This window comes from Muntiacus reevesi, chromosome 2 (genome assembly GCF_963930625.1).
Source record: "Muntiacus reevesi chromosome 2, mMunRee1.1, whole genome shotgun sequence".
NCBI classification, from domain to species: domain Eukaryota; kingdom Metazoa; phylum Chordata; class Mammalia; order Artiodactyla; family Cervidae; genus Muntiacus; species Muntiacus reevesi.
Window position 1 is genome coordinate 53,772,417 of NC_089250.1, and position 22,237 is coordinate 53,794,653.

Genomic DNA, 22,237 nt, shown 5'->3' on the forward strand with positions numbered 1-22,237 from the left:
CTCAGTAGGTCCCCAGCCCCTCGCTGCCCCAGGCGTGCAAGGCATCTCCATGGATCTCGCTTTGTTTTTCTTCAGTCACTGTCTTGTTTGCAGCCATTCTGGAGCTGGTATGGCTGATTAGCTTGAAGCAGCAAGTGAAAAACACAAGCCATAGATTCCTATTTTTCCTTCCCTCCAACAGAGAAGCTTGTTTTTCTTTCCCTGAGTAAGTTTTCCTTCAAAGAGATATTCTGCAGAAAGAATGCCTTTACTGCTAACCCAGAGATGGTAAAAATGGGGACGATGGCCACCCCTGGACCTGGGCGTTCTGGGCTCCCAGTACACTTTGCCAGACGTTGTGGGTTCCTAGCCTAGCTCTGTGCTTTGAGCTGTGTGACCTCCCGTGAGAACCTAGGCTTCTCTGAGCCTGATGCCTCTGCTGGAAACAGATGTGGGTCAGAGTCCGTTTCTCCTCCAGGGTTCAGGGGTTGAACCCAGCAGGGGTGGTGTCGCCTGTACTCGGCTCCTAGGGAGGCTAGTAAAGGTGAGCTGTTGTGAACATCCTTGTTTCTGGGGGAGCAGGTGACACAGCATGACAGGAAAGGGGGCAGAGACCAGACAGCACCTCCTCTCCCCCCACCTACAGGGGTCCCTACATCCTGCCTTGGGATTGACCGGCTGAGCAGGGCCATGTGTCCTATTCAAAGACATCCGGGTCTGGATCCCTGGAGTCCATGAGTGTCACCTCACAGGACAAATAAGGGTCTGCAGCCATGATTGCATTCAAGCTCTTGGGCTGGGAGATGATCCTGGATCAGCCAGGAGGCCCTAAGGTCCTTACACGGCAGAGGGAGAGGGGATTTTACTAAAGAGCAGCCAGGGGTGGGTGCTGTGACGCTGGCCTTGGAGATTCAGCATGGGCTGCTGGCCGAGGGACGCAGGTGCCTCCAGAGGTTGGAAACAGCCAGGATTCTCCCAGAGCTTGTGCACTGGCGGGAAGAATAAGAGCCCCGCGCTCCTCCCATTCAGAGGGGCCGGAGCAGCATCAAGAGTTCACACAGATTGTCCTGACCCTTGGAGGGTTCTGCTTCACAAGGGACATCGAGGACACACTCCCAGCCCCGACACTCAACTGGAAGGGCCGGAGGCGGCCCAGACCCCAAGGCTGACCCCTGATTGCCCTCAGTCCGGCTGCCCCCAAAGGAGAATACCTGTGGGGTCTGGCTACAGACATGGTGCTCTGAACCAGGCCACAGGGGTGAAGCTGTATTACCTGGGAAATCCCTGACCTGAGTCAGGGTTCACTGGCCTCTGAGCACAGGATGTCCATACAGGGGTCTCTCCAGGAAGCCCTCCTAGGTGGTAGATACATGTCCCAGAGCTACTGCTGCCCCTCCCCCGCAGGCCTGTGAATGAACACACCCCTCCCACGCCCATCTCTGCTGCCAGCAGCTCAAGAAGCCCCAGAAAGGCCTCTTTGGTCTGTCGTGTTCTGTCCCTGCTCTTGGCCACCGAGTTGTGCAGCTGTCTGGCTGGGGCACCTGAGCATGGATAGTAAGCTCTTCCGGGCTTATAGGGAGGTATGAAACACAGCACAGCTTGCTCCCCAGGGCTGGCAGAGGGGTGGGAGCAGGGCAGCCTGGGGGCATCCACTGCTATTGTGATGGGCCTCCTTCCACTCCAGGATGCTCCTGGATGGAGCAAGTGGCTGGAGGGAGAGGAGACAGTGTTGGGAGCACCTTGCTGAACTCACCAGACATGTTTGCAGAGACCCCGCTGTCAGCCCCCAGCAGGACACCCAAACTGAGCATCCTTGTCCCGAGAGGGGCCCACAGGTATCTCATGGGGTGTGCCGGCCTCTGCCCCCCGAAACCGTGAGGGTCAATGCAGAACAAACTGGGGACCCAAGCTGAAGCTGCCGGGCACAAGTGCCAAACGTGAAAGCTGACTTTGAGGAAGGAGCGTCAGCCTGCAAAGTCCCCTCCAGCCTTAAGAGAATTTCGACTCAGGACTGTTTATGGCTTGCTTGATTTCTCCTGATATTCATGACGCTATTTAAAAATAATCCTCTTACACTCTGAAACATACTAAACTGTTTTTTTCCCTGGAGTGTAACAGCTGTGTGTCAGCAAACTCCACACTTAGAGCAGCCAGGTACACGGACCTGCCCCTGTAAAGTTCCCAATTTAAATGTGATTTCCCGATGGAAGCAAAAAGACAGCTATTTAGTTTATTTAAAATATTCAAATATTATCTGATTATTTAGAAATATTTATAGGGGCTAATTATAAGTAACAGTTGATCAGGAATGTAGCGGTTATAAAATTAACCCTCAATAACTACAGCTCTGACGAGTAGCTGGTATGTACCTAACGTTACATTAAAAGCTTTTAAAATTTGCATTAAGAGAGGCTAGAGCTCAGCGCAATCTCCGGGAGCCCGATTTTGAGGAAGGATCTGCCACCCCTCAACCTCTGGCTCCGAATGAGATGGGTCAGTGGGGCTAGTTTTTATCGGCTTCCCCAACCTGGGAGCCAAGCAGAAGGCTGGAAACAGCCTGGTTTTTCTTCAGCAAACATCCTCCTGGTGTGAGAGTCTGCGGATCCCACAGCTGGCCCCACTCATGGGGCCACGAGTGGTCCTGGTCCACAGTACCCCCCCACCCAGAGGCTTGGCCTGGATCCCACATGGACCTTCCTGATCCGACCCCCAGGCTCTGAGAGGCCTGGCACCAGCACTGTTATGAGCCCTGATGCATGTTACTTTTTCTAAACACAGTCAGAGCTCCACGTGAACCAGAACATGCTTAATTTAAAAACCTCGGCTGGGACTTCCTTGGTGGTCTAGTGGCTAAGACTGTTCTCCCAACGCAAGGAGCCCAGGTTTGATCTTTAATTGGGAAATTAGATCCCACAGGCTGCATCTAAGAGTTCGAATGCTGCAACTAGAAAGATCCCATGTGCTTCAATGAAGACTGAAGACCCTTCATGCTGTGACAAAGACCTGGTGCAGCTGTAACAAAACCAAACCTAGGCTGTGGACAGACACATTCTGCTGTCAGGCAAACCTTTACCTCTCTGTCACGATGCTTTAGGCTCTTTCGTGGTCATTTCTTGCCCTGGGCTTTGCCATGGTTCACAGGAAGAAAGGATGGTGTGAACCCTTGTAATCGGCAGTGACATTAGTGTCCTTTCAATACTAGATGGAGGGGAGAGAGACCCATTGGCTTCCTCACTGACTGGCCTTCTGGCCCCCAGTTACCAGGCTACAGAGCACAGCACGCCCCCCTGGGCCCTGGGGTGGGGCCCCACTTCCTCTGCAGCCAGGAGGAGGGTGCCTTGTGACTGTGTGCCCCCCCAACCTTGGGGCAGGGTTAGGGGCATCCCATGGGCAGTCACAATTCACACCAGCCAGTCAGGAGGCTGCACTGTCCCACTCCTCCTCCGTCTCCCCTCCTGTCCCGCCAGGCTCATGTCACCATCCCTTGGGCCGAATCCCCCCATCCTGGAGCTCAGGTGCAGCTCCCATCCTTAACTTTCCATCTCTCACATGTAGCCTGCAGCTGAAGGCATATCACAGAGGACGAATCAGACAGCGTTCTTGGGTGTGGGGGGCGGGAGTCGGGGATCACCTAGACCTGCCACCTGGTCTGAGGTCCTGAGGGACCTAGTTTCTGCTCTCCTCCCTGGTCAGCCTCCCTACCTCCTCTCCCTGCTGGCCACATTCTTACTGCACAGACCTCCATCCCTCTGTGCACCAAGCTCATTCCTGCCCCAGGGCCTTAGCACTCGCTGTTTGCACTTTGCACTTTGCACTCTCTGCCTGATCCTCACCCAGCTGGCTTCTAGCCCTATAGGAGCTCAAGGGCCTTGGGTGACACACCCCACCTGATGCACCAGTTCTGTCACCAACTGGCCCGTCCCTGCCCATCTCATCCCCGTGTTTGATTTTATCATGGTTCCTTCCATGTTCTGAACCTCTCTCTTTTCTTGTCTGTCTCCACCACCAGCACGTAAGCTCTCCAGGATGGGATGGGACCACCACTATGGGGCTCAGTGCTGACCTCAGAGTCAATGCTGGATAGATGTCTTTGAAGTGACCAGCTAGGTCACTATTTTCTTCAAGCCTAAACTGGACTTCTCTCTAAAAAAAGATTGAAATTTCCTCTAAGGAGGAATCTGGAGGAATAAATACACTCCTTTCTTTTAAGCCTACATATTTTTGGCTGTTGATGATCTGAGAAAACAATCAAGATGTCTTCTCTGGTCCTAACATCTTCTTCAGGGATTGGCATCATCATTGAGTCCAATAATTTTGTCATGTTCATAGTTAAGCCAAATGGATGACTTTCCTCCAAACCTGGGGAAGAATTTTCCACCGCTGTCAAATACGTATTACATTTGTCCTCAATGGGGAGTCTTCAAATGTTGGAAGGATTTTAATGATGGTGACTAATGATGTGGGGTTTTTGACTTCTTCAATTTATCCTTTACTTCATAGGCCTTCTAAGTTTTGAAAAAGTAGCTAGAGTGTGTTGCTGTGATCACGGCAGAATTCTGCCTTACAGTATGGAGGGTGCTGAGAGGGTGAGAGTCCTGGATGGCCAGAAGGACGGATGGGCAGACGCTGGGTAGACAAGCAGGTAGGCGGGTGAGGGAAAGATGGATGGATGGACAGACAAACGAGTGTATAGATGGACAAATGGATGGATGCGTGGGCAGACGGATAGGGACATGGATAGATGGAGAGAGAGACAGACAGATAAACGTACAGAGGGATGGATGAATAGGTGTACAGATGGACAGTCACTGGCCTAATAGGTTACGGATGTACTAATCACCCCGACATCCTTTCCCACCAACCCTGTCCAAATCTACAGGGTAAGTTTGCAGCCCAGTTTATCTTTGGATTCTGTTCTTTTTATTTATGTGTTTGACTGCGTCGGGTCTTAGCTGTGGCATGCGGATCTTCGATGCCTCATGTGGATCTTTCTTTGTGGCTCATGGACTTTCTAGTTGTGGTGAGCAGGTTTAGTTGCTCCCCAGCATGTGGGATCTTAGTTCCCTGACCAGGGACTGAACCCACTTCACCTGCATTGCAAGGCAGATTCTTAACCACTGCACCACCTAGGAAGTCACAAGGATTCTATTCTTTTTAATAGGAAACCTAAGTGTTGATCTGGATGCTAATCTCCGGAGACAAAGTGCCCAGGCTTGGGCTCCCGGTTTGGCCATGGGGAACAAGCCTCTCTTCTCTCTTCTCTGTCGGTTCCACCTCCCTGAGGCAACAGGTAAGTTGAAAACGCTGTGCTTCTAACCCGGGCCAGCTCCGACCTGCATGCAGCTCCCTGGGCTGTGGGGATGATGTGCGGGGGACAGAGGTGGCCTTGAGGCCCAGCGGAGCATGGAGAGCAGGTTTCTGCCGACGCATGGGACACACCAACCATGCCCTCTCCCTTAATTTGTTTCACATGTGTAGACTGTTCCTGAAGCCATGACTGTGGTAACCCGCTTCGTCCTCATGATGCACTGCTCAGGGATAGAGGAGTGGTGTGAGGGTGTGAGTGAGGTTGCTGGCACCTCATCCCGGGGGGCACCCCTTCAATCTTGGGGGCTTAAGAGGGCCCAGGCCTCCGTGAGACACTGCTTAATTGTCTGCTTAATTTTGCTTTTAACAAATAGACACTGAGGCTCCATGGCTTTTCTTGTTCTTAACGCCTCCTTCTTTGGGAAATGAAATCAGCTTCTTGACTTAAACAAGCCTTTACAGCTCAAGAAGCCCCAAAGCCCAAATCAAGCTGGTAACTCAATGGCCAAGCAGACTGGGAAGCTGAACACCTAAGTGTAGGTGCAAATGCCTCTTTGGACTTGGGTTTGATAAAGCGAGGGCCAGCACTGAGGCTGTTTCTGATGGTTGAGATGGAGAGGGACCTGTGCTCAGGGCCGTGGTGGCCTGAGACCTAGCCGCTCTCGGATGGGACTGCAGCCAGAAGTAAACAAAACTCAGAGCAGTCTGGCCGCAAGTCCAGCCGTCAACACAGCCTGTCTCTGGGGTGTCATTTTTAAGAATAACTTTGGAGATGTAGGCTTGACTGCTCCAGCATCACGGGGGCGGCTGAAACCGCAGCCTGCCGCTGTCTTCTGCAGGTTAGAGGCGGCCTGAGCTCCCTCCCCAGACACTCTGTGTTCTGACTGGCTTTGCTTGTGAGCTGGCGTCTCTGTGCCCTTGTTCCAGGGAGGGGAAGTCAGATCCTCAGCTGGGAGCTTTGTGGACACAGATTGCACTGCCCCCCACCCCCGCCGACCCCCTGACCTGATTCTGTACAATTTGGAGGAAAAGAGTCTTCAAAATAAAATGTCTGGTGGTTTGGAAGTGATTAACAGGAGACAGTAAGCATCAGAAACAAACCTGTGTCTCCTGCAGGACGCGGTACCTGTCATCGTCCCAGGACGGCAGGGGCATGTGGGCATCTCCTCCTAGGCTCCAGGGATCACCTGGACGACCCCCACACCCCTGCAGGGCTGTCCTCAGCCGTCTGCTCCCTCCTGAGCTTGGAGGCATCTCAGAAAACAAAGGCTGCACTGTGCGCTCTCCCTCCTCAGCACCTGCAGGGACCCCCGTCTGTGACCACCCTGGGGTCATGTGTCCTTCTGGTGGTCTCCCTGCAACTGCTGCTCCCGTCACATGCACACTGAGGGTCCGAAGCTCCAGGGCCCCCTGGCCACGGGACGGACTCAGAGTGACCAAAGGGAGCCCCTTATTCCCCAGGGATCACAAGCACTGTATTGGGTCATCCTGGTGGGCAAGCCCCTTGTGACCTGGCACTCCCTGCCTCATCACCCTCACCCTCTCTCTGCCCATCCCCATACAGCCACTCTGACCTCCTGGCTCCTCCTTCAAGACTGAACTTTTATACTTGATGTTCCCTCTGTCCAGAATGTTCTTCCCCTTGGTATCACCTTGGTTCATCTGCCCCTGTATTTGCTCTCATGCCAGGGAAGACTCTCCAGGCCACCTTGTTTGATGGGGACATGCTTGCACTCCACATCTCCTGGTCCTCAATACATAATCAGCAGCTTGCTTCTCCGTCTCCCTGAACACAGACTCTGGGGTGGCTAGGCTCTGTCTCACCGTGTTTTTGTGTGTCCTCTGTGCCAACCACAGCAGAGGGGGTGCTCCATGTGCATGTCCAGGCTTAACCTTCACCATGACCTGTCATCATTTCATACAAAAAAGGAGGCCACACTGCAGAATGAAGGGCACCCCTTCCAGGAAAGGACGGCTGACAGCCCTTCCCCGAGGTACCCTCAAGTCTCTACATCCTCAAGCTTATCTGCAGGCCACTCACCCTGCAGCAGCCCCCCTGACCCCACCCATCAGTGTGGGAGTGAGGGTCGGAAAGTCAGTTTCCCTGGTAATGTCCATATAGTCCTGGAGGTGACTTAGGAGTAAAAGAACAATGAACTCGGCCTGCCCACCAGCGTTGGTGGGGGGAGAGTGTGTGTGTGGGGAGAAGCAGGCTTCACCCACATAGCCACCTCTTCCCTCAATTATTGGCCACTGCTCCCTGAGTTCTGGAATCTTCTGAGCTCTGATGAGCCCCACCTGGGCTCTTCTCTGGTGTCCGCAGTGAGCCCCAACCACACATGTGGGTCGTGTCCGTACTTGTGGACATCTGGTCTGTGGACACGAGCGAGGCCTGGGGGCCACGGCAGAACCCTGGCTGTTGGGAAACTGTCGGGGAGGGGGAGGCCCTGGGAGCTGACCATTCTCAGCAGGTGCTGAGTCCACGTCCTAAACCCCATCCACCCAGGGTGATCCAGAGATTCTACGACTAAATTACATTTCTGAATATTAAATTAATGGTGGAAACCTAAAATATTAATATATTCTAATTGAATATTCTCCAATAAATTATCTGAGCATTTACAGCAATTTGATTTTACTTTCATTTCTTAAGGAACTTTCAGCTGCATAAATATAGCCATTAAAGCAATTCAAGAAAGGGAACATTCTCCACTCAGATGAGGGAGCCGTAAACACAAAGGGACTTGCACGTGTCTTCTGCACGATTGATTAAATCACAGGACCCACGGTGCAGAGGCATTCAACAATGATTTCTTCAGGTCCCTCTGGCTTTTGTGAGGGTAATGCATGCTCCCTGCAAGTAATTACAGGGAGGCCTGGAGGCTGCCTCGAAAGAACCCCGAAGGCACGTTTGGGTGGGGGCTGCACTTTTAGAACTGACTTGGGGGCTGACGGTGCTGACCCTCCCCACCAGGGCTGGACAGGCAGAGGACCCTGCATCGCAGGTGCTGGGCGCTCTCACTGCCCCGCCTCACCAGGAAAGGAATCCTGCTATTTCTCTGAAACTGTTATTCCCAATACTTGAACACATTCTTGTGGAGGGTGGAGGTGTGTCTCCTGGTGGGGACGAGAGGATGCCCATTGGATTCTCTTCTTCAATCCTTTCAACTCCTTTCATTACAGCTCCTTCTGCTGCAGCTCCTTCCATTTCAGTGACCCTTGAAACCGTGGAAAGTGTGGTGGAGGCAGAGGTGACACTTCTGCAATTTCTTCAGATCTATCTGGGAAGGAAATCCAGACACGAGCAAAATCCAGGAGCAAGCCTGCTTTCAGTTTCTCCCCAGAGGCTGAGAAAATCCACTTCCTTTTCACTCACCCATGTGCATTTCTGGCTTTGATGAACAGGCCTGAAAGACCCACTACAGAGGTTAGGAATTAGAGCATCTGAAGGCTCTGCCTCTTAGAAAGCAGCCACCTCTGCCCAGAACCTGCTCCCCGGTGACTCCTTGAAAGGGAGGTACGCTGAGCTTTCGGAGGGCAACATCCACTGGGAGAGGGTCCTGTGCGCTCAGAGGAGGGCCTTGTGTACCTGGGGGAGGCTCTGGGTACCTGGAGGAGGGTATTGTGCACCTGAAGGAGTTGCACAGCCACAGGGGCGAGTTCCAGTTACACTGCTGTGTGCGTCAGACAATCAACCTGACTATCAAGGCTGAGTCTAGAGCTCGGGCCACATTAGTCGTCTTTCCAACAGGTCCTGTTATTGTCATATTTGTTATAACTACAGAAACTAAAAACCCACAATATACTGCTACATGTTTGCTTTAAATAGTCAGCTGCCTTTTAAAATAAGTTAAGAGGAAAAATAGTATTTTACATCAACCCACACACTTATTTTTTCCTGTGTTCTCCATTTCATCCTGTAGATCTGAATTTCCAACTGGTGTCATTTCTTTTCAGCCTAAAGGACATCATATACTGCTTAATGTGGGCCCACTGGTAAGGAGTTCCTTAAGTTTGTTTATCAGAAATGCCTTTATTTTACCTTTAATTTTGAGGGATATACTTTTTCTGGATATGGGATTCTTGGTTGACAGTTTATTTTCATTTAGCAATTTGAAAACATCATTTGCCAGAGACCTCCATCACTCCTAAAGAGAATCCAGGCTTTGCTCTCATTGTGGTCCTTGTTGTGCTTCATTTATCCTCTCTTTCAACGTTTTTCTCTCTAGTCTTAGAATTTCAGCAGTTTGATAATAATTAAGGTATGGTTTTGTTTGTTTTTAATCCTACTCAAGATTCACTGAATTTATCAGATCTGTAAGTTTGTCTCTCCACCAAATTTGGGGAAATTGCAGGCATTTTTCTTATCTTATTACCTCTTTCCTCTTACTTTGGGATTCCAGTTACAAACTTTGGGCCACTTGGTCTTGTCCTATCAAAACTCTGTACATTTCAATCCTCTCTCTCCTGCCATTCTTCTGATTGAATAATTTTTACTGACTGATGCACTGATCTTTCTTCTGCCCTCTACAATCTACTTTGTAAGCCCATCCAATAAGTTTCTCATTAGAGATATCATGCTCTCCAGTTTTACCATTTCCATTTGGTTGTAATTTTGGAGTTTCCATTTTTCTATTGTGATTCTCAATGTATTCATTCATTCTGACCATATTTTCATTTAAGTCCTTGAAGTATATTTGCGAGAGATATTTTAAAGGCCCCATTGCTAATTCCAATATTTGGGTTAGATTCTATGAGCAGTTTTGGCCTAATTATCAGTCACGTTTTCCTTTATTGGCATGTCTAGTAATTTTTGTTTGTATTCTGGTTATTGTAATCTTTGTAGATGATGCACTGTAGAGAAACTGGCTCTGCTGTCTTTTTCTAAAGGGTTTTAACTTGGCTGGGCTGAAATTTAAATTTGTTTACCTTGCCTGGTAAGTCTCTTCTTGATTCTTTCAATCATCTAGCTGTTGCTTTTCTCTGGATTCTCTGGAATCTTCTGTGGGCATGTGAAGTTCAAGGGGCAGCTGAGGAACTGGACAGAACTTATGAGTATTTCTGGGAGTCTCCACCTGTGGCTACATATTTTACAGGATTTATCCCCTCACATTCCAGCTGTTTTTAATTCTAAATCCCATCTTCCAACTCTGCTGGCCAGTAAGACTGGTTTTCTGGGTGAGATCTAGATACATTTTGATGCAAGAGCAGATTGGGGGTGCTCTTAAAGACACACAAACACAGGTCACACTCAGTTCTGTTTTCTTTTCAAGGGTGGAGTCCCCAACAGTTTCTGCCTACTATTGATCATTTTCAAGCAACTTCAAATAGTTTTTAGCAAAAAATTTCCCCCAAAGTTTACAACTGTTATTTGAGGAGTATTGATCTGATATACACTACTCCCGCACTGCCACAAACAGAACTTCCAGTTTCATTATTTTCAAGTATCGTTTATCTAACCCAACAATCTCCATAATGATCATGAAAAGCAGACTAGTAGATCTGAGCACAATAGTTGAATCATTCACTCAGTAAGTACTTAATGACATCTGCTCTGTCCCCATTGTTGTGTTTGACAGGTGAACTATCTCTCAAGGACCTCTGTGTTTACTGGGGAGAGAGATTGATAATCACTGAAAAAAAAAAAAAAAAAGTGCCAAAAACTCTGCCACAATGGCAGACAATGGGGGAGGGCCTGTGTTAGTCCTGAGAAGTGGAGCGTTCTCAGAGAACAGAGGAAGTAGCCAGGTTGGGATGGCTAAAACACAGGGAAAACACAGGACTCCAGGCAATCAAGGATGTGATCAGAACTGGAAGCCGCGCGTGGCCCAGCATGGTGGGAGTTTGGTGCACGAAGGGCAGAGTCAGATCATGGGGTCCTCTAGGACGTGCTTGGGGGTTAGGTTTTCTCCTGGTGATGACAGGGAAATGATGGGAGGGGGACAAGACATGCACGCTGTGCTTTGAGAAATAACCTGGTTTCCACAAGAAGGTGCATAATGACCACATCCATCATTCACGAATGGATGGATGCTTTCAGAGTACTAGGTTCTGAGGTAGGCTCAGTGACATTGCTAGGCCACCCAGCAAATGTTTTGTAGGATAACACAGAATTCATACATGTGTAGGATACCTCATGTATTCATACATCTGATGAACATTTATGGAGAGTCTACTGTGGGCAGATCTGGGGGTATCTTCCATTTCCCTGTCACACATCTCATGATGCAGACCCCAGCTCAGGGCACTTTTCATCCCACAACTGGCTCCTGAGCCCTTGTTCCCCAACCCCAGGCCATCCTCTCTTTACACAAAGGTCTGTAGACATTTGTGGATGGACCTGAGGCTGTGTGGTCCACATGCACAAAATGGGAACTAAACTGTCGAGAACATGTGAAGAAAGCCTTTGACTTCAGTTGGTTGAAGTTCATTTGGGTTATCAGATGTTAAGGGGCTGGTTTTTATGACCCTTCCCAAGCCACCTGCAGCCCAGTTCCTGCTCTCCCTACTCTAGGGGCGTCTCCGGCTCATCTTCTCCATGTGGCCATCTTCCACACAGAGCAATTATGTAAGGACTTCCTTCTGGAGCCTTCTGTTCAGAGCTCCCTCTCCAGGCTGGCTCTCAGGCAAGGGCTCTGAGGATGGGTTTGGATGACTCATTGTCTATTAAAATGCCAACTTCCAAAATTAAAGGACTTGTCTCCCAAGAGCATTGCCTGCCTCCTCGTCATCTTGAGCCGACCCTACGGTTGCCCTGGACAACCTCTCAAGTTAACCAGTTCTGAATTTTTATTAGACTCAGCTAAGAAATGTGTCCTCTTTCTAAAAGTTTGATTTTACCCTCATTCTGAATCTTGCCAGAAGTCAAACCTAACATACACACTAGAAAAGCGAGTGTCTTTTCAAAACCCTCCTCTAATCTACATGTGAAGGTGTCTCAACCAAGGTAGTAAAGGGACCAAACTCTGGATGACAAGTGGGAAATGGATGCTTGCTGCTTTTTGAGGCCACAAAAGGGCTGTGTGTTTTCTCCCTTATGACTCTCCAGCCTGCACGGTGCCTGGCACCCACAGGTGGCTCCAAACAGTTCCATCCGGAGCCCAGACAGAGCTGGAATTCAGGAGCAGGAGGGCCGCCTGTTACCCTTTGCCAGGGGGTCCCCTCCTGCCATTTTCCATGATCCTGGATAATGAAGAGCCTCTGTGCAGCTTCCTAGGGGGTTGGCTTAATGGCTGTGAACTGCTTCCTCCTTCCTTCTGAGAGGAAGCACAGCCTGGATCTTCCGAATGGGCTCTCCATGAAGTGACTGCGTCTCCTCACTCACCACTTAATTTAGCTTGTGATTTAATTTGGGTGGGCACGGCCCCTGAGTGGTTCCACGCCTCGCCATGGCCATCATAGCTCCCGGCAGTCCTGCCAGCCACAGCGACCCTTTCCTGGCCCAGGACTCCCCTCTTCCTACCTATTATCTCTTCTCCCCGCACAGCAGAAGGAAGGCTTGCGAAGAAACATGATATCCTTTCCAAGGAAAAAGCCTGTAATTAACGGAGGTTTTTTGGGAAGAACATTCTGCCTGCTCCTCTCCCTCCCACTTTTTCATTTAACATATTTTATCAGAATGAAATGCCTTAATGAGCACAGAATTGCAGCTGATCCCAGCTGCACCTCCATGCTCCGCACCCGGCTTCCCGCTCCCATCAAGCTGTATTCACATTCATTGTGATTGGGGGCTTCTTTCAGGAACACCCCTCCCCCCCCCAAGAAAAACACTGACAGGAAACTCATCGACTTCCTGTAGACAGAAATAGGTCAGAAAAGCACCCCAAACCCTTGTCCATGCTACTTAAGAGTTTAAAGAGGAAAGGGGGGAGGAGAGAGGGAGAGAGGGCAGGAGGAGGCAGACAGTGAGCACGTGAGAGTGTGGGTCTGCGTGTGGAGTGGGAACGGGTGCGTGCACACCTGTGTGTGTGCATTTGTATGCATGAGTTTCTGGGCTGAGTTCTTGCATAATGACTTGGAATCCATTGTGTGTGTGTGTTAGTCACTCAGTCGTGCCTGACTTTTTGAGATTCCATGGTCTGTAGCCTGCCAGACCCCTCTGTCCATGGGATTTCCTAGGCAAGAATACTGGAGTGGATAGCCATTTCCTTCTCGAGTGGATCTTCCCGATCCAGGGATTGAACCTGGGTCTCCTGCATTGCAGGTGGATTCTTTACCATCTGAGTCACCAGGGAAGCCTTTTGGAATCCATTGGGAAAACACAAATACTGTACAGAAACCACAACGGAGACCCTATTTTCCATCTGCTGAAGATTCATCTCCCCAAAAGGATCAGCTCAACTTGGATGCCTGACTCTGGTGGAAGCAGTCTGACCCCAGAGGAGCCAGGACAACAGTGCCAAGATCCCCCAGATGCCCTGTGTCTTGGCTACCATGGGCACCCAGGACAGTGTTCACCACTGGGTCAACACAGGCAGTGCCTGCTGTTCACAGCACTAGAGATGCAGGCAGGCCTGGCCTTCAGGAGGCCTGTCCTTACATGAATAAATAATGAGCATGATGTCGGAGCATACTAGGTATGGAGGACATACAGCAGGACAGCAGGGTAAAGATAGACCGGCTCAGAGAAGGGCAGTAAGTCAGGTCAGATCGCTCACCTCTGCCACCCTCTCCTTGGAGCAGAGGGACCCTTAGAGAGGAAAGGACATGCACCATTCTCATCTCGGGGAAACCTGCTGGGTCAGCGACCAGTGCTTCCCCACACATAGCCCTCCTCCTGGGACAGAGCTGTGCTGTGTACCCCAGTTCCCCTGCAATTTGGCCAATGGGATTCTGGCCCAATTGGTGTTTGCCACGTCCAGGCCCAGCCATCCTGTGCACTTCACTCTGGAGCCCTGAGTGACCACCCCCAAGTGACTGTTTCAGGAGCAAGAAATAAGCACGTACTGAGTTACATTTCTGAAACTGTGGGAAAGCTTGTCATAGCATCAGCCCACCCTAAGCCACCCTCTCTTCCTGCAGTCTGCGTCAGAGCAGACATCGACTTGGAGGTAGCCTCCCTCCAAGGGCTGCAGACACATTGGACGTCTGAGGAGCAGAGGACATACTCTCTCCAAACCACAGCAACGCTTCAGACTAGAAAACAGGAGAGCTTGCCCCCCAGTGACTCTGAACTGTGTCCGCTGGTTTCCGGCATGTGGAGTGTGCAGCTCTGCCCACCTGACGCCGGACACCTCGCCTGGTCACCAGCAAGGCCGGTCATCAGGAGCTTGTGTGTACAAGGACCTGAGAACCTCTGCCTACTGCTGCTTGCCTGCCCGATGTGCAAGCTTTGTGTTAACTTGGGAGGGGGCGCGTTTTCCCCCATTGGAGCAAGCAGACATCACTGTGGCTTGTGAGAAGACGTGTCCTCATCAACATGCCCACGGGCCGGTGGGGTGGTGAGCCCCTGCCAGTGGGGGGACGCCGGCCCTCCCCCTGCCGTCACCAGCCACAACTTCTCTGTCCCTGAGACCCTGGAGGGGGTCAGGAGGAAAGCACACCCGTGTCTTTTCCTCCATCATCCAGCAGAGGACAGACACGGCAGGACTAACGGACCCAGCAGATCCCGGGGACCCTCACAGGATAAGGCTCTGCCCGTGGAAGTCTCCTCCCCTTTCACAGGCCTGTGTGCAGCCTGAGACAGAGGAGGGAATTTCCACGTGTCAGGTGATAATATCATTAACCTGGGAGGCTGGGAACCAGGGCAGCAGAATATTCCAGCAGTGCTTCTGACTGGGTGGCTGTAAATCTGAGATTCCAATAATTCCTCTTTGGGTTCGGGTTGGATTAACATGCTAGAGCAGCTCACAGAATTCAGAAATGTACACTCACTAGCTTCTCAGTTTATTGTAAAGGCTGTGACTTGGGAGCAATCAGATGGAAGAGGGGTGTGCGGTGAGGTGGGAAAGGGGCACCCCAGGTCTGAATGTGCTCACCCCCTGAGGCTTTCTGAACCCCGTCCTTTTTGGTTTTTATGGAGGCTTCATCACGTTGGCATGATTGATTAAATCATGGCCATTGGTTCAACCTCCAGCCCCCTTTCCACCCTGGAGGTGGGGGTGGCAGAAGTACAGGTCCCAGCCCTCCAGTCTCAGGGTTGGTCCCCCTGGTGACAAGGGTCCCCGCCTTTCCAAAAGTCCCCTTGTGCAATAATTCAGCTGTGCTAGACAGGGTTTGCTATGAATGTCTGCAGACATCTTTCTCACTCTTATCTTTTAGGAAACTGCACAGGCTTTAGGAGTTCTGGTGAATAATGGGGATGAACACCAAACTATATAGTTCTTAAGTCACAGCATCACGTGTGGAGAAGGTAGGATGATGTTCATGACAAGTCACTGCGGCTGTGATGTATGTGTGGTGGGGTGTCTGACCTGGGGTCCCTGCGAAGTTTGTGGCTTCATCTCTGCATATTAAACACCACCCTCCCTTTCTTCATCAAGCAGAATAGGAAACAAAACAGACAAATCAGGCCAAGGAATGAAGATGATGCCTTAATAATGAAGTGGGGCAAGGCACTCTCCACGGAGGGCATTCTCACTACCATTTTATCAAATTATTGCTCATATTGGGTTGCAATTTTCATTCAAAGGGAAGAAGAAAATGCTAGTTGATGGCCTTGATTATTGAAACATGAATTTGTGAAATGAGTCTTTCCCTCCTTCAGGAGAAGCAGCCTCATGGTGGCTGTTGGGAGCAGGTAACACCAAGGGAAGGGACACAGAACTGCCCCCTGGCACCCCAGGCTCATTCTCAGGCCCTCTGACTTCACCAAGGTCTCTGTCAGCACAGACATCATTCTCCATTTAGCAACTTAGTCACAATGGGGAAGAAGTGTGAACAAACAGATCAAGGGAAGATGTCAGAGGTCAAGGGCCACGACCCAGGTTCCTGTCCCATCTCCTCCCATGCACCAGCGTCGTCACTTGACAGTGACCGGAGAGAGAGGACCCAAAGCGAGCAGACCTGTCCACCCTGGAGGATGCGGCCGCCCTTCTGATTTTTTTCTGTTCTGTGCAATATTGATCTTGTTACTGAAAAGGTGAAATCTTGATCTTCTCAGACACCCAGTGCAGAGCTGTCCCAAGCTCCAGGAACATGCCCATCAGGCTCGATTCGCGACATCCTGGAAGGAGAAACCTAGACTAAAGCTGAGAGTAGCCCCCTTGGCAGGAGGCTCTCCACTCACCCTCACCAGCTGCTGTGGGAAGGGCCCGCGTGAGTTCTCCGGCACGTTGATGGGTGGGATGACCCAGTCCCGTTTCTGCCGCCTCAGCCCGTTGGAGCTCTGGCGCTGAGGCCATGGCAGCAGTGTGTCATTCGGAGGCTGGACAGGGTCCAGGGCTGGGTTCTTCTTTCCTTTCTGCAGAAAGGGAGAGAAGAGGCAGAGAAGCCTGGTTAGGTTTTGCAGAGGAAAAGTCATCCTTAGAATCCGTGTGTGTGTGTGTGAATCACTAAGTTGTGTTAGACTCTTTGCAAACCCATGGACTATAGGCTGCTAGTCTCCTCTGTCCATAGGAGTCTCCAGGCAAGAATACTGGAGTGGGTTGCCATTTACTTCTCCAGGGGATCTTTCTGACCCAGGGATTGAACTCTGGTCTCCTGGATTGCAGGCAGATTCTTTACCATCTGAGCCACCAGAGAAAACCCCAGAATCTAGATCCAGGAAAAGACTGGATGGTGTTGGGAAACATGTGTGTGTGTGAGTATGTGCTAGGGGGAAAAATTCTAGCAAGCCTCTCATCTGTACAAAGAAATGGACTACAGATTGAGTGGGGGTAAAGAAAATATAGCTGACTATTTAAGAAGTAGATCAGGGCTTTTAAAGATGAAAACAATGGGAAAAAATGACAAAGGAAAGTACTCATACATTTTAATTTAAAACCCTTATTTAGGGATGCTGCTGCTGCTGCCAAGTCACTTCAGTCATGTCTGACTCTTTGCGACCCCATGGACTGCAGCCTAGCAGGCTCCTCCATCCATGGGATTTTCCAGGCAAGAGTATTGGAGTGGGGTGCCATTGCCTTCTCCATATTTTTGGATGAATTTACAACAAATATGACCAGAGTTAATAACCTCTATCTATATAAAGAGCTCTTACAAATCAATAAAAAATGGAACTTTATTATAACAGGAAAAAGACCATGAATAGATAATTACAGCAAAATAAATACAAAGGATTGATAAACTCATGAAAAATGTTCACAGCTTCCAGTTGTCAAACCAAACTAAAGCAGTGTATTTTCCTCACCCATCAAAGTGACAGGAGTAAACAAAGAGAATCCTCGGTGCTGGAGAGTATGCTGTAAGTCAGCAGGGGGTGACGGTGGAGGGTGTGGGATTTGGCGTCACACAGACCCTTGTCCAAAGATTTATGGACATGGGGCAAGTCCCTCAATCTCTCTAAGCTTCAGCTGCTTCTTTTATAAAGTAGGGATGGTATAACAGTACTGAATTCAGAGAGTTGCTATGGAAATTAGACTGATGGGAACCAGTGGGATTGGATGTTGGCTGCTCTGAAGTCATAGACCTCCTCACTGCTGGGACCAGCATTTAGCCAGTGACTGTCAAGGGCCTCAGAAAAAGTCCTCGCTCTTGACCCATAACTCCAGAGCTGAACCTGTCCCAGTGAAACTGTGTGGACAAAATTCTACAAATAAAGATGTTCATTGTAGTTGTCTTTATGATAATAGTGTGCAAATATAAAATAGTAAAATTATCAGGAAAAAATTCTGGAATTCTGATAGTAGTAAACAGTAGTTAAATTCCTTGCACTACGTTCATATTTTGGGATATTACATGTCATTAGAAGTTACTCTTTGAATACATGAAGAAAATTCCATACAATAATAGCAAATGAAGAAATGGTGTCAAAGTTACGGGCGATATGAGTCCCATGATTTTTTAAAGGGTAGAGAAAAGGCTGGAAGGAAACACATAGAAGGAACACATAGAAGGAACACATAGAAATGACTAGCCTTCTCTAGTCACCAGTGAGTTTTATTTTACTTGATTTCTTTTACCTTTCTGTACTTCAGGATGTTATAATATACATGAAATTCTATAATTAAAAGAACCCACAGAACTCCTGTGTACATGTGACACCTACCCCTGTGTGGCCTCCAGGTTTATTTTCAAGGCCCCCCATGTGGCTCCCTCTGCACCGTTTCCACAGTTGATGTTCATTTTACTCCAAGCTTCAGAGCCAGGAGTACACGGAAACTCACGGTATGGAGACAGAACTTGGACCAGGATAGCCCGAGCCTGGCTGGAGTCACCTGGCCCTACATGGCCCTTCTCCAGTCACGGCGGGGTCTCCACCCTCAACTGATCTCTGGACCCAGTGAGAACCCGCTGGCCTTGGTATTGGCCGCTGTGGACAGAGAGCCTCCCTCACTCCCTTTTGCAAAAAAGTTGCATAGAAATGTTAGACACACGCAGACAAAACTAGCTGATTAAAGAAAACAACAACAACTTGTATCCTTCCTGAATGCCCAAATTAATGTTGATTTTTTGTTGTTGTTTAGTCGCTCAGTCGTGTCTGACTCTTTGCGACCCTGTGGATTGCAGCACACCAGACTTCCTTGTCCTTCACTAGCTCCTGAAGTTTGCTTAAACTCATGTCTATTGAGTCGGTGATGCCATCCAACTACCTCATCATCTGTCATCCCCTTCTCCTCCTTGCCCTCAATCTTTCCCAGCATCAGGATCTTTTCCAATGAGTTGGCTCTTCCCATCAGGTGGCCAAAGGATTCATACTTAAGCCTCAGCATCATTCCTTCCAATGAATATTCAGGGTTGATTTCCTTCAGGATTGACTGATTTAATTTCCTTGCTGTCTAAGGGACTCTAAAGAGTCTTCTCCAGCACCACAGTTCGAAGGCATTAATTCTTCAGAGTTCAGCTTTTTTTATTGTCCAGCTCTCACATCCGCACACAACTACTGGAAAACCATAGTTTTACTGTACAGACTTTTGTAGGCAAAACCTAATGCTACATCAGTGGAGAAACCTATCTAGGCTAACGATACTCCACTGAGACCCCCTCTGGGACTTTCCCCACCAGAGGCCCAGCTGTCTTCCATGTTGAATTTCTGTGTTTAAATGCATTTAAATCGCATTTAAGGCAGTTAAAAACCAAAAGGTTCCCTAGGTTGCATCCCACCTTCATCAGAAGGATCCGTGTGAAGTGTGTGCATCCCCATAGGACTTGATTTCTATGGAGATCTGACATTCTCCCAGCCTTGTGACCAACCCTGCATCTCTCATGATGATGGGCGAAGTCGTCTCTAGGCTCCTTGATGAGCATCACAGAACAGCATTCAGGGAGGTCCTAGCTGCGTGTCTCCACTTCCCTGGCAGCCAGAAGGTGAAAGTGTTAGTGGTTCAATTATGTCTGACTCTTTTTGACCCCGGACTGTAGTCCACCAGGATTCTCTGTCCATGGGATTTTCCAGGCAAGAATATTAGAGTGGGTTGTTATGCCCTCCTCAAGGGAATCTTCCCGAACCAGGGATTAAACCCAGGTCTTCTGCATTACAGGCAGGTTCTTTATTGTCTGAGCCACTAGGGAAGTCCCTGGCAGCCAGGATGCAGATGATTGCTCTCCATGTGCCTGGGTCACTTTGTGGTCACTGAATGTTCTCCAGCATCTCTGTCTGCATCCTTCCTCCCTTTAAGACCTCAGGAAGTTTATCCCTTCTCTACCAGGGGACCCAGGGAGGCCAAGTCACTTCTGAAGGTAGGATCTGAGTGCTGGGAGTCAGGCCTCAAGGTTGGAGCATCTGGCTGCATGCTACCCTCACTTCTGGGGTTTCTTCATCAGGTCACATCCCCTCTAGGAGTCCTCATGTCAGCATGCAGTGGGCTGCTTAGACAGGGACATTCCCAACTAAGAGGCCCAAAGACATTGGTTCATCTCTGAGTTCCCCGCAGGTCAGCTTGCAGGTTAGAAACGCAAAGGGTGAGATCCCTGCCTGGACTCACGCTCTCTGGGGTGATGCCTGTGGTGTGTGTTTATGAGCCTTCCAGGGGACCAGGGGGCTGTCACCCTCCACAGACGCAAGACCTCACTCTTCGGGAAATGAGGGTCACCTGTCCTAGCAACTGCCTCAGGAGATGGGAGTGAGACAGGGTTTGTTCTGAGTTTGTCTGTGTGAGGGCAGCAGATGGAATCAGCCAAACACACCTTGCATGATGGTGGGGGTTGGTGGGCTGGGGCAGGGGTACCAGTCACACGTACAATCTCTGGGAGGTGGGGACTGGACATCTGGGCTCCCCCCACATCTCCCTGTGTGTGGTGCAGAGAATGCAGGTCTACCTGGCTACCTGCAGAGGCTCAGCTGAGCCTCTGAATCGCAGACTCAGGATTTGAAAGGTTTTCATCGAACCGTTCTGTTCTCCTTTAAAAAACCTGCCTCATCCTTCTCTGCTGAGGCTGCGCCTCCATGGCGTTAATTTCTCTAGTGTTGTTTAAATAAATTGCACATATTTGCTACTATTTTAAAGCTGTGAGACAAATGTAATAACAAAATCTGGAGAAGATCGATGCCAGACCTGCGCTAGCTTCGTGGGACGGGAAGACACCCCGTTCCTCTGGGGGAGGGATGCTGACGCAGACATGGACGAGTCATTGCCAGCGGGCAAGTGCGCACTTCTGGACCTGTGATGACCTCAGGCCGCTCGGCTCGCAAACCCCGACGCACAGTCACACAGATGGGAAATAACGTTGCGGCCGGCCGCTGTGGATAGCATCTCTGAGCCGACGACAGCCGGCATTTCCCCATGCGCCAAGGTCACCAGTGCTTCTGGAGCCACGATGGTGGATGTCAGGTGAGACAAGGATGTAGCCTCTGTGCTCCTGTTACTAAAAGCCACACATGTGCGTGTTCATGTCCAGGCCTATATAGGCACATGCATGTGTGGACACAGACACATATGTGTATGTGAACATGTGTACATATGAGTGTGCTCTTGTATGTCTCTCTCTCTGTATATAAGGTGTCACAACTTTCTCAGAACCAACAGCCCGGCCCTGACTCGATGACCAAGCCCACGTCACTAGTTCCTTACAGACACTTCAGCTCAAGTCAGAGGCCTTGTAACCGGTAGGGGGTGGTTCCTGACTGCCGGGCTGACCTTGGATTTGGCCACACTCGTACCTGCAGGTCTGCAGAAGGGCGAGCACTAAGGAAGTCGCCTGGTGTTCTGGCCGGACCCTCGACCCAGCCTACCCGCCTGCAGAGTGGGCGGCTTCAGGGATGGTGTGCAGCGGGGGTGGTATTCGAATCCTGATGTGGTTCCCCTGAATTTTGTACATCACCCCTGCACCTCTGTCCTATGAGTCTGGGTGGAGTCTGCAGGCTCTGGGGACCCCTTGGAGCCCTGACCATAGGATGGGGTGGTAGGTGGGCTTCTATGGGACACAGGGCTCTCCTGCCCACATGTATGGCCTTTCCCCAAGAGGGCAGATGAGGGTGGGGACCATGGCTAACAGGCATAGATGACGCAGAGACTGGACGCTTGTTTGTGAATCCCTGAGTCTGCCTGCTCCTTAATCGGCTCTTACTTACATAGCATCTCTCCTTTGAGATGACCTCTCCCACTGAGACTTAATCGATTGGGTTCAGCACTGGATTCTTCTGCTGAAGAGGTTCTGAAATGGTGAGCTGCCCAGAAGAGTTTCCCCAGGGGTGGCAGGGGCGGGGGGTGTCCTTGCTCCAGGCCTGGGCCCTGAGTGAGTCTTTTATTTCCCCTGGGCCTCTGTTTCCCTCTCCAGGGGCCAGACGAGCTCTGGGGGCAGCTGGGCTGTGGGCCAGAGGTGGGGAGTGTCTGCCTCAGGTCACAATCTGGGGATGTTAGGTGGTCTCACTCCCAAGCGATATAGGTGAACTACAGGGTCACATCCTCAATAA

The 22,237-nt window shown here is 50.1% G+C and overlaps 1 protein-coding gene across 1 annotated transcript in view; it reads right to left on the reverse strand.

The window, feature by feature from the left end:
• CDH4 (cadherin 4) overlaps window positions 1-22,237 on the reverse strand; it is a 475,364-nt gene that overhangs the window by 91,042 nt on the left and 362,085 nt on the right. The window contains exon 4 of the mRNA XM_065919692.1: window positions 16,514-16,687. Within this exon, the coding sequence (XP_065775764.1) occupies window positions 16,514-16,687 (174 nt within the window). The remainder of the gene's footprint in view (window positions 1-16,513; window positions 16,688-22,237) is intronic.